A 17,391-nucleotide genomic window follows, 5' to 3' on the forward strand; every position below is an offset into this window, starting at 1 on the left:
GAAAGCAAACAACTTCTGGTGAAGCGAATGGCACAACACAGAAGAGCTACCTCGTCAGGCCAGGACTCTGCAGTCTATTTACACCTACAGGCCAGTGGACACTCTTTCAATGATGAGGATGTACACATCCTGGACAGGGAAGAACGCTGGTTTGAGCGAAGAGTCAAGGAGGCCATTTATGTGAAAAGAGAAAGACCATCTCTGAATCGAGGAGAGGACCTAAGGATACATCTTTCACCATCTTACAATGCTGTGATTGCAGCCATTCCCCAACTCTCTGTGAATGGTACTCATGGCCATTGATCAGTGGTCTTTGGTCAGTGGGCCTTGATCAGTGGTTGTTGATCAATGGTCAAGAGAATTTGCATAATTATGATGAAGGAACTGACCTCCCAGCCCATTGTTCCTCAGTGGGCTGGTTTCAGGCATTATGCAAATTTACTATTTATAAGATTGGGGAAACCTGCAGTCAGCTGAGACTGAAGAAGTCACTTGGATGAGTGACGAAACATTTCTCCCCACTGAAAACGTTACGTCCAGATGAACAGAATCAACTTTTGGAGATTTCCACTGTTCCATAAAATGTATCTTCATCCTGTGAAGGGACATTTGTTGTTTACAATCATGATCATTTTGACTTGCTGTAAGTCATTTTATTGGCACTGTAAGCATTTTCTGCGTTTCTATTTTAGGTAACAAAAGGCCATGCATCAGATGTGGTAAGGCTTAGTCTTGCTCAATGAAAGAGGCTCATTCAACACACCTCTGAGCTACAGCATAGATTTGTGATAAATGTACTATGAGTAAGTTCAATTTTGAGGTTTTTTCAGTTCTTAATGGTTTTGCATTTGCTGTAGTAGGTGCTGGGTGTTAAAGGAAAGATAGACAAAATATGAAACAAATCACTTTATTTATAAGCAATCACAAAACAAAACAAACTAGTGTTAATGATGTAACACAAAATTAAGTATGCTATGTGTGATTCTTATTGTCCTTTGTTTCTCTTTGAAATTCCAGTCAATTATTATTCACTAGTGTTTTTAATTTTTTGTACTTTTAAAATATAACCTTTTTGCTTACTAGTGCTTTTTAAGATGTGGTGCTAGTAATCTCAACCCTGGTTCCTCTGTTTTCATTAGGGATTCCTGGTGGCAGCCACTGTGCTCACTGGGCGTTTGTGGCGACCCTTGGTTTTAAAGTCGAATTGTGTGGATTGGAGGCGATCACTGAGTGTTACAGCTGTGGTTGTGAGTGTGTGGCTCTCTCTCTCTCCCCTTGTCCTCCTCCCTCTGACCACAGGTGTTTCCCCTCATAATCACAGGTGCGGTTTATAAAGAGGAAAAGGAGGAGAGCAAATGGAGCTGTTGGGCCATTTGAGGCAATGTGACTCACCCTAACACTTAGTTAGGGTGAGTCATAATTTTAATAGTATTTCCCACTGTGCTGCATCCTCTGCTTATCATCTTGTTTTCTAACTGAATCCCTAATAGGACCAGTGGATGCATTTCTTTATTAAATTGATTTACATTTTTCTGTATAATCAATAAAGTTGCTTGTAACAGTTCTTGTACTCGATATTTTCAACTGTTCAATTTGTTTTTAATGTATTCAACATTTTAGAATTTACGTTTTAAAATAAAAATGGCAATCCTGACTATTACTAATTGTAAAATCCAAATGTGGAAAACAATTTCAGCTGAGCGCTTTGATTCTTCTTAAATCTTTAATTTCTATGTATTTATAGGTAATACATTTTTTATGTTTTAATAATAAAACAGAAAAATAAAATTAAAGAGCACAACAACATTGTGCAACCAACATGTATAGAGATGTTACTGACAGATACAATATATCGAAGGCTGAGTCATAGTTTTTTTGTGAAACTGGCTTGGCCAGTAATCTTTCGTTGCACAATATTAGTCTGTGAGTATGTGTATGATCAATAAATAATGAAGACGCAAATGTTTACTTATACTATTGTTGTGTATATATAGTTGAATGTTTATGTGACCTCATGATGGTCATCATCCAGTTCATCACCACAGTAAATTCTCACAGGTCACAATCATCCAAGCTTTTATGGTGAGCTCATTGTGAAACCTAGCCCCAGCCTATCATGGGATTTTCTGAGGTTAAATGGCCCAGGATGTGAGGGGGCATTAAGGCATCTGGGAAGGGATCTCAGAACTGGCAGTTGGTGTCGTAAGCCACCGCCTCTGTTCAAAGACGGTCATTCACAGTGGACATAGATGGCTTCTTTCACTCCTCTTTGAAGCCATCTGTCTTCTCTGTCCAAAATGTGAACATTGGCATCCTCAAAAGAGTGACCTTTGTTTTTTAGATGCATATGGACAGCCAAGTCTTGTCCCGTGGAGGTAGCTCTTCTATGTTGTGCCATACGTTCATGAAGTGGCTATTTGGTCTCTCCAATGTAGAGGTCTGGGCATTCCTCGCTACACTGTACAGCATACACTACATTGTTAAGTTTGTGTTTAGGAGTTTTGTCTTTGGGATGAACCAGTTTTTAATCTGTGTCATGGTTAGCCGGGCAAACCGTGGGGAATTATTAAAGGACCCAAGATCCGGCACAACTGAGGTGAGGAAGCTTTATTTATGGAGCGTGCACATACAACAAAGGCGAGGGTGTTGAAAACAGAACAGAGAAAACCTAAACTGGGAAAACTAAGCAAAAACAAACCTGAAAACAGAGAGGGGGGAAGACACAGAAAATGATGCAGAATGACGCAGAGAGTGAACACAGAGATTACGCATTCTGTAATCTCAACTAACAGAGGCAGACACAAGGCTTGAATACACAGAAGGATAACGAGGGAATGAGACACAGAAGGAGGGCACAGCTGGGAGTAATCAGACATGACGGGACAGGGGAAACGTAAACTGAACACACTGAGATCAGACACAGACCTTCAAAGTAAAACAGGAAAAACACACACACACGCAAAGACACAGACTCAGAGACGTGGGCTTAACACAGAGACCTGACTACTCTAGAGGGGATACACAGGCAGGGATGACACCAAACAGAGGGAGCACAGACTAAACACTGGGAAACCAAAACACAAACAGTCATAATACATAAACGTATCAAAGGTAAACGTACAAAAACCAAAAACACTGGGCCACCGACCCAGGACCGTGACAGTGCGAGTGTGTGGCTGGGTCTGAAGTACACTGCGATGACGTGTTTGGAGAAGACAGTCCCGAGTTTTTTTGGTCTTTTTTACACCGGCTACATAGGGGATAACAATGTCCTTGCGTTTGTCCTTCTGATCCTCCCTAGTTGTTGTCTGATCTTCTTTTCTGTGCATCTTTGCTGACTTGGTGAAAGCCCAATTGGGATAGCCACGTTTTAAGAGCATCCTTTACATGTGTGTGTTCCCTCTTTTTCCCTTCAGGCTTAAAGGGGCAAAAAATGTTCCTTCCTACACCCGTTTTCACACCTTGGCTCGTGTGATTAGGTAGAAGATCATTAGTAGGGCTGGGTATCATCACTAATTTCTAGAATTGCTTCGATTCTGATTCACAAGGTTCCGATTTGATTTGATCCAGTATTCGATTCCATTTGAATCAGGGAAATGTTGCCACCAACAGTCAGAAATATTATAATTCTGATCACTTATCAGTACATATCCATATTTTTATATCTATAAAAAGAAAGCTGACACTTGCAAGACTTTATCAAAGTTGTAAGCATTACAGCAGATGCCTTTGTGTCAAAGTAACTGAGGATAAAACACAGAAAAACATGAGATTTTCCTGGCCTGGGCTTTTATAGCAGATAACTTTAAAAATATTCTGCAGTAGATCAAAAATGAAAGAACACCATTATCAACATGTAGTGACGTAGATTTTGGGAAGGATTTTACGTGATGTCCGCGAATGCAGCAGTAACATCCACACCTTCCCAGCTGATTAATTAGAGGCCTTATAAGAAACACAGCATGCTGTGCCACATGGAGGCATTTGGCATTCTTTTCCCATCCAAGGTGGCCAAGAGCATTAAGTGGCTAAGCATTGCAGAGCGGTTTGATTTCTTCAGGAAAGCTGCTCATTTTAGTACTGCCCTTTAGAGAGTGGTAAGTGGGACTCTTGCGTTTGTTATAGAATTGTGCCACATTGCTGCCGTCTTGTTTTGTCTTGTTGTAGCCTTGTTGTCATTTTACAAAGGTTTATGGACTGGCCTTGACCGACTCCTGGTTTTATGGTCTTTTACTCGGAATTGTTTGATATATTTTAATCATGCTTTTATAAAGAACTGCACCTTAGGGTGTATTTGTTTTGTTTATATCTCTTTTACTGATTTGTTTTATGTTTTGTTGCTTTAGTGGAGGTGCGGCTGCTTGTTGCACCATTTAGATGGTGCAAATGGTAGATTACACCATTTAAATTGCAGTGACAGTGACAGCTCTTGAACATCCGTCGTAGCCACTGCGTTGTGTACCTGGATGACATGTCACTCACTGTCCAATAAGTATTGGATCAGTGTGCTAGATCGTGTCTTGACCTTAAAACAGTCTCCCAGCTGACATGGTTTTGGAGCAGATAAACTCCAAAAATGAGAGAAAGAATTATTTTATTATTTTCATTTACACAGTATATAACACAGTAAGCAACTTCCATGAAACAGAGTTGAATTTAATTCTTCAATTCCCTGATTATCACAAGTCGAGAAAGTTAAAAATTCTGTCATTTTAGCATCAGTCTGCCTCCATGTTGCAGTTTGTATGATGGACTGTTTGTCACTGAGGTTTTCCTGTTTGCTTTGAGCCAAATGTTGATAGTTTCATTGTCCAGTAACTTCTTTTAGGTATCTATTTCTATCAAACACCTTTTGTAATACTCATTGCATTGAAGGATACATAACTAGAGCTTGACTACAGGAAAAACAAGAAAGAAAAACAGGAAATCACATGAGGACAAATGCCATGTCCTTTCACAAGCAGGCTTAAATACAAGAAGAGAACTTTACTTAAGCACAGTCAAATTAAGTCACTTTATTTATAAGCAACCACATTTAAAAACAACAGCTTCTTTACTGTTTAAAACATAATAAAAGATGACAGTAAAGGAAAACAGAACTTCAAAGAATTTAAAAAAAAAAAAAACAAGTAAATAAACCATGTCAGAAGTCAATTTTTAAAATGTACAGGCTCAGCATTCAGACAGATAAAAAGACACATACTCATGCAAATCCTTTAATATAGAAAACCAGAAATTTCAAACTCAACTGTAAAACTAACCGAGAGGCAAGTGTGGTCTTGGAATCAAAGTCTGTTTTGTATTAAGACAAATCACAAAGCCTGCATTGTTTGCCTTACAGTTCTTAATTTTTGCACTCCTCTAATTTGTTTAGGCATGCTAATATTGTATGAATACAAGTTGACCACAGCCAGGTTTTATTTGCATTAAGTGACTTGAATAAACATAAAACCTGGGCATCAAAATGGTTGCTATCAACTTTCACCTTTAACCCAAACTTCAGGCTCTATGTATACTCACATAAAAGGGGGTATTTGACTATTGTTGCTCACAAAATGCACAGACTGAATACCGTCTACTGTAGATGGGACATTATAAGAGAAACAGGCGATAGAAATCTATAAAGAAAAAATATAATAGCGAACACAGCACTGGGCTCTGAAGAAGGCAAATTATGCATACTGCAGAAACCTGTCACTTAGCAAATTCAAAGTTAATGCATTAATTTACCACTCAGCAGACTGTGAGTGCTGCTTATCATTTCACCGACTCTTATTAAAATGATAAACTTTCGACTACATCAAATGATATATAATAAAGTAATTTTGATATACTAATGAAGCACATTCAGGTCAGACATTACACCAAAATAAGGGAAATGTGAAATTCATGTTAGTTTTTGACAAATACAAAAGTTAATTTTACACATTGAATAATCTCTCTACAAATAGACTATAAGATTTTTTCAATATTACAAAAACAGTTACCATCAGTCAGTTACACAATCATTTACTGTATCACCATTTAAATTTATGCACGTTTTTCTCTCACACAATGCCACAAATACATTTTGCACTGTTCCTTTATTTAAGCTTAACACTCCTTCCTACATAGGTAATCTTCCTTCATAATACAACTTCATGGAGTTTTGAACCAACTAGGAAAAACCTTATTCTCTTCTTATGCCACTATTAATTCAACACAGTTTACTTCGGGAAATGTCAGCGTCTATTGTGAGGAATCTATTAAGCAGTACAACAATGTCAAGTCATCAAAGGTCTTCATTTAGTCTCAGCCAAAGAGACTGAAAACAAGAGAGAATCAGGGGTTTGTGAACAGCATGTCAAAGTTGGTGTGAAAAGCTGATTAAACAAGAAGGGACAAATCTATCACCTGCTTTTCATCTTAAATGTGGTAGAAAACTACTGTATTATCATTTTTTTTTTTAATGTGAATGTTCTTATATCTGGGAAGTATTGATGGAGGAATATGTGCTAAAATCTGAACTTTGAATTTTCTTCTTATTTGGTCTCTGTGATGCTTGATGAATTTCCAGGGCAGCATAACACACATCTTCATCCTGAGATTTCAAAATTGTTATTATTATAGTATTAGAGTTTGTAAGTAAACAGCAAGGCAAAAAGGAAAAAAAACCCACTCTGTAACTTAAAATGAAAATTGTAACTGTAACACCAAGATAGTCTGTTAATTACTGCTGCTGGTGATTACCTGCTTTATGTGACTTTGGCTTTCAGTTGTCTTCATGTCATCTTGAGATGTATTATTTTCTACAGAAAACAGAAACATTTTACATCAAAGATGGAACATAACAAATACAATAAATTGAGGATGGAAATTAAGTACAAAGTTGTTCAGCTGGAACAGATGGAAGTTACAAATACAACAGGTACCTATTTTTAGGCGAAGCTGGTAAAACAGTACAGAGGAGAGAAGAGAGCGACAATAAAATGACACAGAGTGAAAAGCAGCTTCCAGCACACGCTACAGTCCTCCTGAGGTTTGTGGATGTCATGACGAGTCACGGTGGAGGCTGTCGCAAACACAAATTGCAATAATTAGTTTGTATAATTTATTTGTATGCATTTTCATGGTTCATGTTTAAAAATACAGATTTTTTTCCCCCCATGTGTTAATTGCAATAATATTTTTTTAAATATAGGTGGATACATAAATATAGATCTCAAATGACTAAAAGAAAAAAAAACAACAACAATTAAATGACCTATATAGTACACGACCACTGGCAATTACATTTTAAAAATAACACCAAATCAGCTCATTTTGTGGATAACTTTAGGCTCTTTGTTTTAAGTGCCTTAACTTCTTTAATTGAATCATAAACTGAAATTGGTTATTTATTAGGAGCAATTCACAGTGTAAATACTAGAGCTAGAATATTCTTTGAACACCCCAAGATGAAGTTATGGAGGCTGTTCTTATTCTGAGTATTCAGATTCTATTCTTTGAATGAATTTCACTCAACTTAAGCTATTTCAAACAGAAATAAGATTCAAACACTTACTCAACAGAATCCTGGTTGTAATGTTGCCATATTTGTAAATGTATTTCTGAGAAAGTGTTGTGTGAATCTCCTTCTGTTCAGTTCCACAGTAGTAGAGACCCTCATCAAAATCAGTAGTGTTCATGATCAACAGGTCATAGGAGTCAGAAGACTGGTTTTCCAATAAATGCAAACGAGGGAATGGATTGAGAATGTCTACTTTGTCCTCAAGGTATGATGGATCATATTTGTAGTTTGTCCTCACAATGAGTGAAGGCTGGTTCTCATGAGAACAGTTCCTGACCCAAACTATGAATTTGCGGCTTGATCTTTTGCAGTCACAGTAAAGAGTGATGTTATCGCCAGATCTGACTCTTAGCAATAACTCTGGTCCAGACAGCTTGCCATGACTACAGAAGATAACTCCTGAAAGACAAACACAAAAATTATACTATTTCAATGAAATTGACATTACAAGATAGTTTAAACACTCAGAAGGTAAATGTGGAAATTTAAATAATATAATACATTTTAATAATATATTAAATAATATACCTAAGAGAGTAGTGAGAAGAAAAAGCATCCTGACGTGTTTGGTGATGACCTCTAGATACTGTAAACTAGTGATGGGTCGGTAGCGAACGAAATGGCTCTTAGAGACGGATCTTTGAAGTGAACGGTGCGAGCCGGCTTGTTGGTTGTTGTTTCGGGGGTTTTTTTGTTTTTGTTTTTTTCTTTCTCTCCTGCCCTCTTTCACTTTTTTTCGCTTCACGCTGCCCCTTGTGTTTGCGCTGAGCAGAGACGGCAAACAGAGCCTTGCGTTTGCGCCCCTCCCCCCTCTGCTCAGCGCTGAGCTGAGGGGGCGGGGCGGTAGTTAGACTTGCAACAGCAGTAGCACACAACAAGAGCAGGAGGGAGAGGGAAAGAAAGAGAGCCAGGAGCAACAACAAGAGACAACACCGTCACATTGGAAAGGTACAGTAGAGAAGCAAAGTCTGGAACCATTTCAATCTTATTGAAAAAACAAAGGCAGAGTGTAGAGTCTACAAGAAAAGGATATCATATAGAGCCGGCTCCACAAACAACATGCACAGGCACCTAAGAACTGTCCACCCATCAGTGCAATGGGAAGATAAAACGCAGTCAGTTGAGTGTGATATTAATATTTCTAAATGCCAACCTTTCCCTTAATTAAAGATCTGGGCGTTCTTCCCCCCCCCCCCCCCCCCCCCTTTTTTATTTTCCATATTTTAATTTATATTTAATTGTGTTGTGGTTTGCAGTGTTTTGTGTTGTTTCACTTTAAATTTGTTTAAAAGGAAAAAGCTGAAAATTTAAGTAGTTAAAATTGAAATGTATGAAATGTAAATAGTTGGTTTCTGTATTTTATAATTTATTTATTACATTTTATGTGGAGTGAATAAATAAAAGTATATTTACAGTGGCCCCTAGAGACGGAGCACGTACAAGGTAGTCCGGAGCACGTACAAGGTAGTCCGGAGCACGTACAAGGTAGTCCGGAGCACGTACAAGGTAGTCCGGAGCACAACGGAGGTGCTCCAGGATGCTAGGGGCCGTGTTGAGCTTTTGTTAGCTAGTGGCTACACAAGCCAGGAAGTACCAACAATCGGATTGGGTGTGTGGTAGTAACATGTAAATGAAGTTTTTTTTAAAGATATATATATGTATGTGTGTATAATACAAAAACGTGTATGTGTGTGTGTGTGTGTGTGTGTGTAATACAAAAACAATAGACATATGAATTCAATTGTGTAATTTAAGTGATCTAGGTAGCTGTTTTGGAAGTTCAGTTAACGCTAGAAATGTGTTTTGGAGTTTGTACGTGTTTTGCAGTTTGTACGTGCTTTGTCTGTAGGGGCCACCGTAAATATACTTTTATTTATTCACTCCACATAAAATGTAATAACTAAATCATATAATACAAAAACCAACTAGTCGCAGTTCAACTTTTAACTATTTAAATTTTCAGCTTTTTCCTTTTAAACAAATTTTAAATAAAACAACACAAAACGCTGCAAACCACAACACAATATAAATTAAAATATGCAAAACAAAAAGAAGATGCACATTCTCTGTCATATAGGCTTGCATGAATAAACTTTTTGAATCCTTTATCATCTGCAACTGAAAATAGTTGTGGATGATTACTATACCTTTCTAATGTGACGTTGTTGTCCCTGGCTCTCTTTCTCTCTCTCTACCTCCTGCTCTGTTCCTGTGCTACTGAGAGTGTAAGTGATGCCCCTCTGCCCAGCGCAAAGCACAAGGTTCTGGGGAGACAATAACCCGACGGACCAATTACAGGAACCCAAAACATGGTAGGCGTGTTTTATCATGATTCATATAATACTGATGACGGATTTTAGGCTAACACACTTACCTCTCATCTTTCCTCACAAAACAGATGCTCCACTTCTTTTAAGTGTCTCCCAGAGCTCCGGGAGATGACGTCACACAGGTCCCCCCCATTTTGGCAGCATTCGGCTGACTGCCTTGGTGAAGGAGGCTAACCATGGCTGATAACTGTTGCGCTCCAGGTTGTACAAATAGACAAGGAAAAAGAAAGGTACGTCGTTTTACCGCATTCCCAAAGATAGGGAAAGGCGAGCTAAATTGACTAGCGCTATTAAAAGAGCCAGGAGTAAGCAAAACAAGACTGAAAGATGGGACCCTCCAGCCGTCGGATTCCGCTTGTCTAGCGATCATTTTCATTATTTACTAGACTATCATTGTGGTTTCTGATGAGTGCAAAACCACATAGTTGCGTGCATCGTGCATTGTTTCTGTCATGTTTTCTAAGTTGGCAAGCTCTAAAGTAGAAATACTGAAATGTTTATTTTGTAGGCAGAAAGAGCGATAATCCATTGAGTCCGGACTTTATTCCATCTCCAGAGAAGAGGAGAAGAAAAATTAGGCTGGATGTGTTCAACAGAAGACAGAAAGCAAAGCTACAATGGATAGAGCAAATCAAGCTATCTGCAGAAGCCATCCCTCCAGGGTGAATATATCAAAGTCTTTCTCTAGCAAACTGTTGTAATATATGTTGGATCTACTTGTTTTTCTGTTGCATGTTTATCCCACTTTTGGTAAACCAAAATGTTTCTGCATGATTGGTTCTAAGTTTAGTACAACCTAGAAATGGTATCATGTACTATAGTAGTATACTGAAGGAATAAAATGATTGACAAAAATGCGGTTTATATCTTAATGGCCTGTAAATGGTAAATGGACTGTATATGTATAGCGCTTCTTTTACTGGTCCCGCCTAGGGACCCCAAAGCGCTTTACACACCCAGTCATCCACCCATTCACACACACATTCACACACTGGTGGAGGCAAGCTACAGTTGTAGCCATAGCTGCCCTGGGGCAGACTCACAGAAGCGAGGCTGCCATATCGCGCCATCGGCCCTTCTGGCCAACACCAGTAGGCGGTAGGTGAAGTGTCTTGCCCAAGGACACAACGACTGAGACTGTCCCAGCCGGGGCTCGAACCGGCAACCTTCCGATTACAAGGCACCATGGTCGTTAATACCTCTCTTAATTAGGGATGGGTATCGAAAACCGGTTCTTGTTGAGAACCGGTTCCCAGTGTTTCAATTCCTTGGAATTGTTTGCCATTTTTGCAAACGATTCCCTTATCGATTCCAGTCGCCCCGAATGACGTCACCACGTTGCGGAGCATCATTTACCTGGCAGGAAACACGGCGCCTAAGCGGCTCAAACGCTCAAAAGTTTGGTTTTGCTTTACGAGAATGGATGACAACAGGGCAACTTGCAATACTTGCAAAGTAGATATTTCATTTAAGGGAGGAAACACTACAAATATACAAAAGCATTTGCTCACAAAACACACGATGACCTTAAATGAATGTCGTGTTTTTAATTCCGCTCCGGACTCGTGAATCTCAACCCAGCAGCAGCGGTAACGTTTGCACGTCCTCTCCCGTTAATGCGGCAGGTAAATGATCAACTAACAGTGCATATTATGTTAGCGCGATCTGCCTTATTATAAAACCTGCCATTACTGTGCATTTAGATGACCATGATGAGAGAGACAGACAGTCTGGCTCAGATGCTGGCAGTTCTCACTGCAGTCTACCGTTAGCGTCTCCTTTCAGGCCAGGATAGACGAATGTCACCGAGCAGTGACTAAGTTTGTGGTCAAAGGTTTGCACCCATTTGCCACAGCAGATGATTTTAATTGTAGGCAGGGACATTACTGGATATTCTTGTGTAATTGCTACAGTGTTGGGGAGTAACGGAATACATGTACCGCCGTTACGTATTCAAAATACAAAATATGAGTAACTGTATTCCATTACAGTTACCGTTTTGGTATTTAGAATACAGTTACTTTGTTGAAATAAATGGATTACACGGCGGTACTTCCCTGTTTCATATTGTGGCGGGTCAGGCCTGTTTGGGTTTTGTTTGACAGCTACGTTCTGTTGTTCCAGGCGGCAGCGTTACGGTTGCCATGGTTACAGGGTTACGCTCTCTCTCCGTGTTTCCTGGGTGAGAGAGCGCCTGTTGTTGTTGTGCTAAGCTAATAGGCAGAATGCTACCGATATAGCTCTAAAGAATGTAGCATCATAGGCAGCGCAGTCCGTGCTGCAGGGAGAATGGACTGCTGTACCCGTTATGTGTCTGTGAGCGAGGGAGGGAGAAAAAGGAAAAGTACGAGCAAAAATGGGAGCTGGAAGCATGTAAATATAATAATAACCACTGCAGCCAAGAAGAGTGCCTGACGAGCCCAGTTGTAAATAAGCTATTAAGACTCGACTGTACACCGTGTTCGTGTTTTCCTCCAAAAACAATAAGTTCTGTTGGAGCAGCCTTTCAACGCCTCTCTCTGTCTCTCGCTAGCAAAGTTGACCCAGACAACAAAGTAAAGCTAGTTTTCAGCTACGAGCCCGACACAGAACCCAACGAGGTCCCTTTACTATGGTTCGGAGCCGCGGACCTTCAGTAACAGTAATAAATCACAGCAATAGTACATTCATGTAGTTGTAAACAGCGTGATAATATATTAAGTAATCCAAAGTATTCAGAATACGTTACTCTCATTGAGTAACGTAACGGAATACGTTACAGAATACATTTTGGGGCATGTATTCTGTAATCTGTACTGGAATACATTTTAAAAGTAACCTTCCCAACACTGAATTGCTACAGAATAATTGTTGTTATACTTTGTTATTGCTACAGAAGAATATTTATTTTATTATTTTACATGTACAATTTTTTTTTTTTTTTTTTTTTTTTTTTTTTTTTTTTTTTTTTTTTCCTGGGGACCCTGTGACACCCCATTGAAGAGCCGTAGGCTGTGGATCTCTTAAGATCTCACTGTTGGGTTTGTAAGGCCATGTTACTCCTAAATTTCTATCTTGTTCAAAGAGAAGATATAAGTACAAGTACCTCGGGCTGTGGGTGGACAATAAACTGGACTGGTCATGCAACACAGAGCACCTGTACAAAAAAAGCCCAAAGCCGACTGTACTTCCTCAGGAGGCTGAGGTCTTTTAACATCTGCAGGAAGCTCCTGAGGATGTTTTACCAGTCGGTGGTTGCTGGAGTACTGTTCTATGCTGTGGTGTGCTGGGGGAGCAGCACAGCAAAGAAGGACTCATCCAGGCTGGAAAAACTGATCAGGAAGGCTGGCTCTGTGGTCGGCATGAAGCTGGACACTCTGTTGTCAGTGGCAGAGAAAAGGACACTAAAGAAACTGCTGGACATTATGGACAATGCTGGGCATCCTCTGCACACGGCCATAAACAACCAGAAGAGTCTGTTCAGTGACAGGTTGCTTCTCCCAAAGACAAGAACCAACAGACTTAAAAACTCCTTTGTCCCACACGCCATCAAACTGTTTAACTCCTCTCTGGAGGGGAGAGGGAGGGGAAACAGGAGGACAAAGGAGGGGGGAACAACTAAGCTGTAGTGCCTCTTCACTTCACTGTGCAATTACCTTTTGTGCAATACTTTTTGTTAATAATCAGCAGTGCAATAGACTCCATACTTGAAATGTGCAATTCATTTTTACTTTTATTCTTATTTATTCTATTTATCCCCTTTGTATATTTTATCTGTATACGTCTTTGTATTTATATGTGTGTGTGTGTGTGTGTGTGTGTGTGTGTATATAATATTCTTAACTCTGTAACTTCTGTCGGTGCTGTGCTTTTTTGGAAAACAAATTTCCCAGAGGAACCCACCCGAGGGATTAATAAAGTTTTATCTAATCTAATAAAACAAAGTTCTAAGCTATTAGACCTTAGTGTTCTCCTTTTTTAAAAAGAATCGAATCGTTAAACAGAATCGAAAATGGAATCTGAATCGTGAAAATCTTATCAATACCCATCCCTACTCTTAATATACTTTTGTGTTTTCACCAGTCAACCAAGTGATTATCCCCAAGATAACAGCTACTGCAGACCAAATTCCCATCTCACAGCATTTGAAGGACTCCACCAGTGAAGAACCTGGAAATTATGTCCAGCCTCTTCTCCATGAGAATGTTCTATTATGCAGCACTGAAACATGTGGTAAACGCCTCCAATCTCTTGAGCAAGAATGCCAAGCTCTGAGGACTGAAAATGTGTTTTGATGAAAGAAAAAACGAATAACACTACACTGAATGAAATGAGCTTCCATAACGATGAGAAAGGGGTTGATATTGTTACTGGTTTACCAACATATACAATTCTCATGACAGTTTTTCATCTTGTGGCTGCTTTTCTCAAACTTAAATCTTGTTTAACATGTTTTCAGCAGTACATGTTAATGTTAATGGAGCTTAGAATGAACTTGTCCTTTGACTTCATTTCAAAATTGACTCAACCACTGTTTCAAAACTTTTCAAACACTGTATCAGTGTGATGCTTTGTAGATTGGTGCCAAGTCTAGTGTTGTGGCCTGACAGAGAATCCCTAAGACAATCTTTGCTATATGCATTTCAGAACAGCAGCTTTGAGAAGACTGTTTGCATCATGGATTGTTTAGAAATATATCTAGAGAAACCGAGTAGATTGCTAGCCAGTGCTCAGTGTTACTTCTTGTACAAGTCACATCACACAGTCAAATATTTAATTGCAATTTGACCTCAAGGTTCTATTTGTTTCATCTCCTCTGAATGGGGAGGTTGCACAAGTGATAAGTTTATTACAGAAAAAAGTCTTTTTTTTTTATCTCATTTGCTCCCAGGTGATGTAGTTTTAAAGATTCCAGCATTTACTCGTGGAAAGAAACAGTTGGATCCTGTTGATTTGGAGAACACCAGATGTCTTGCTTCTCTCAGGATACATATAAAAGAGTAATAGTTCTCTGTCAAAAGTACACAATCTTGCAAAGCACTGTCCCCATAACTTTCACAGACAGAGAAAATGATGTGACCCGTCTTGACAAGATTGTGGGTGTATGTTGTGAGCTTACAAATGTATCTGAATCTGTGGTGCCCTTCCAGTGATGTAAATGAAAATGATGTGACTGATGTGCTCAACCAAAAAATACACACTCACTTTTTGTTTGCTTATTGTGACTTGACTTTTGAAGGGAAAGCTTTCTTACTTGTCCTACAAATATCAGAATAAGAGAATGGCAGACCTGGGCTCACTATTTTTGGATCTTCACATCTGTCTCAAATGATTTCCACTAACCACGTTTCATATTCCTGATTGACAGATGCAGATCAGAATTAAAATCAGAAAAAAGTTTTATTGCCTTTGTCAGTGAACAAAAATCTACAAAATAGCCACTTGCTTCAGTGGTAATGTGCAATACAAAACACTGAATTATATAAATAACAAAAATAGCATTAATTTAGAATTTTAATTTAGGTTTGATCTTCCCCTCTTGTGTGTGGCATTGGGAGAGGTTGTGATACAGTTGGTCTTGCTCAGCAGCAGTCAGAGGTGGGAAAGCTGGGAGGCCAGGATGATCTTTTGCAGATTTCTCTTTTTTATTTTGTTTAGAGTTGTTGTTAAAAATGATGTCCTTGTATTGCTAATACTCTACTTTCTTTAAAGACTCCTCACTTGGAATGGCCCACTTGCACTTCTTAGATGTAACAGCTATCTCTTCTTTTTTTTCCACTGGTATGCTGCCATGTCCTGAACAACACAGCTGACACATGTGTGCAGCTCTCACCAAGGCCAGCTGTGCAGTTACAGTGTGCTCCCAAGACAACCCTGTCTTTTCTCACTACTACCCATGGCTTTAACAGCGGGTCATTAAGCCTTTGGGAATTTTGAACCTATAAATACAATTACAAATGTTAAGTACACCAAAAACACAAAATAGCTACTGGCAACCAGACGCGTTTTAGCGAAGCTAATGTAACCAAACGACAACGCTAACAACGTCACACCGCCTGGGATAATATGACACTTACCTTTCCAGTGATGATGCAGGGTTTTTTTTGCTTGAAGATTCCACAGCTGAATGTTTGTTGCCAAGCCAGATTGAGTCCATTTGTAACCCTCCAGGCTTTAGTAAGCTTTTAAAGAGTCCCCCGAGTAGTAGGATGGGAAGTTTATAAGGTAGTTATGTATGTCCGGATAGCATAGATCTGGGACGCTGAAATACTATAGCTCTGTTCTCAAAATATATTTTCAATATAAAATGTCAAGCAAATCAAACTGTACACTATAATGCATGTCAAACTCTCTGCAAGGGAATTTTTGTAACTGTAAGGGGCTTTTTGATGTTGTGGGTTTCCTGTTTGACGGCTGACGAGGAGGCTGAGGTTGACTTTACTGTCAGAGTTGTATTGTTGTAGCTTCAAGACAGAGAAAGTATTATTTATTCTTTGTATTATGTCCTTGAAACAAACCTTTCTCATTATAAACTTAGCTACAGTGTTTCATTCTGTTAAAGATAATAGCTGATTGGTAACATGAGACAAAACACAGAAAATTAGTTAAAAATAGGCATCATGAATTGTTGTAAACAAAAAGCCATCCTAACCACTGTTGTAGACAGATTTAAGTAATATATTTATATATATCTTGCTGCCAAGGATGGCACAACCAGTTATTAGGTTAAGGGGAAAATGACTTTTTGAGTTAGGGCCTGATAACTTTTTCACATTGCATTTTGACTGTAGACTGACGAAGTCACTTGGATGAGTGACAAAACGTTTCCCCCACTGAAAACGCTACATTCAGATGAACAGAATCAACTTTTGGAGATTTACTTACCTGGATGATTGAGCATGCATCAAGACATTGCATTTTGAATTCACTCGTGTTAGCTTTCTGTAGTATTCAAATGGATTTGATCATCTGAAATATGTGTTGAAATAAGTTTTTTAGTCTGTTTTTGTAAAGCACACATAAAAACACTTGAAAAACTAATATTATAACATTGTCCTGTAATTGTTATTATAATAAAATGTCCTTTGTTCCTATGTGGTAGGTCTGTAATGTTAAGCTCACTTCAGGGCCACATAACCTGCAATTTCCAAACCTACTTTGCATTTCCCTGATGAATCATGAGACATATAAATTCTTAAAAAACAACTTAATGAACAACTTGATTTTTACATTTTTTAACATTACTGTTGGCTGCAAGCAATTTTAAAAACAATTTTATTGTTCTATAACCATAAATATAGGATCCTAAAACAGAGGAGCTATATTTACTTGCTGACATTACATCAAATTTACATGCAAACTAAGCATACATTTGTTTTTATAATAATATTAATCAATATGTGCTCTCAGACCAACAAAGAGCAGTGAGGTTGATGCTGAAAGAATAACAACTAAGCCTGTCTTTTAAACATTAATTTAACAAAATATTAATTATAGTGCTTCAGAATTTCTTGTCTTAATGATAGAGTTGTC

The 17,391-nt window shown here is 38.7% G+C and overlaps 1 protein-coding gene, 1 long non-coding RNA gene and 1 pseudogene across 2 annotated transcripts; 1 reads left to right on the forward strand and 2 right to left on the reverse strand.

Moving 5' to 3' along the window:
* Positions 1–1,714: 1,714 nt before the first annotated feature.
* LOC146516828 (uncharacterized) lies at positions 1,715–12,025 on the reverse strand. Its single transcript, XM_085163108.1, has 5 exons — positions 12,017–12,025; positions 7,544–7,973; positions 6,924–7,051; positions 6,730–6,795; positions 1,715–6,580 (listed from the first exon to the last, which is right to left on the reverse strand). Exons 1-5 carry the CDS (start codon positions 12,023–12,025, stop codon positions 6,461–6,463), a joined length of 753 nt encoding a protein of 250 aa, XP_085019234.1. The 3' UTR covers positions 1,715–6,460.
* Positions 12,026–12,761: 736 nt separating this feature from the next.
* LOC146516829 (uncharacterized) lies at positions 12,762–16,500 on the reverse strand. The gene is made up of 2 exons (XR_014874626.1): positions 15,936–16,500; positions 12,762–15,797 (listed from the first exon to the last, which is right to left on the reverse strand). It is a non-coding gene; the product is annotated as an uncharacterized LOC146516829 (long non-coding RNA).
* Positions 13,947–15,523, forward strand: LOC146516830 (uncharacterized; annotated as a pseudogene).
* Positions 16,501–17,391: the final 891 nt, after the last annotated feature.

Source organism: Neolamprologus multifasciatus, chromosome 6, assembly GCF_963576455.1.
Source record: "Neolamprologus multifasciatus chromosome 6, fNeoMul1.2, whole genome shotgun sequence".
NCBI classification, from domain to species: domain Eukaryota; kingdom Metazoa; phylum Chordata; class Actinopteri; order Cichliformes; family Cichlidae; genus Neolamprologus; species Neolamprologus multifasciatus.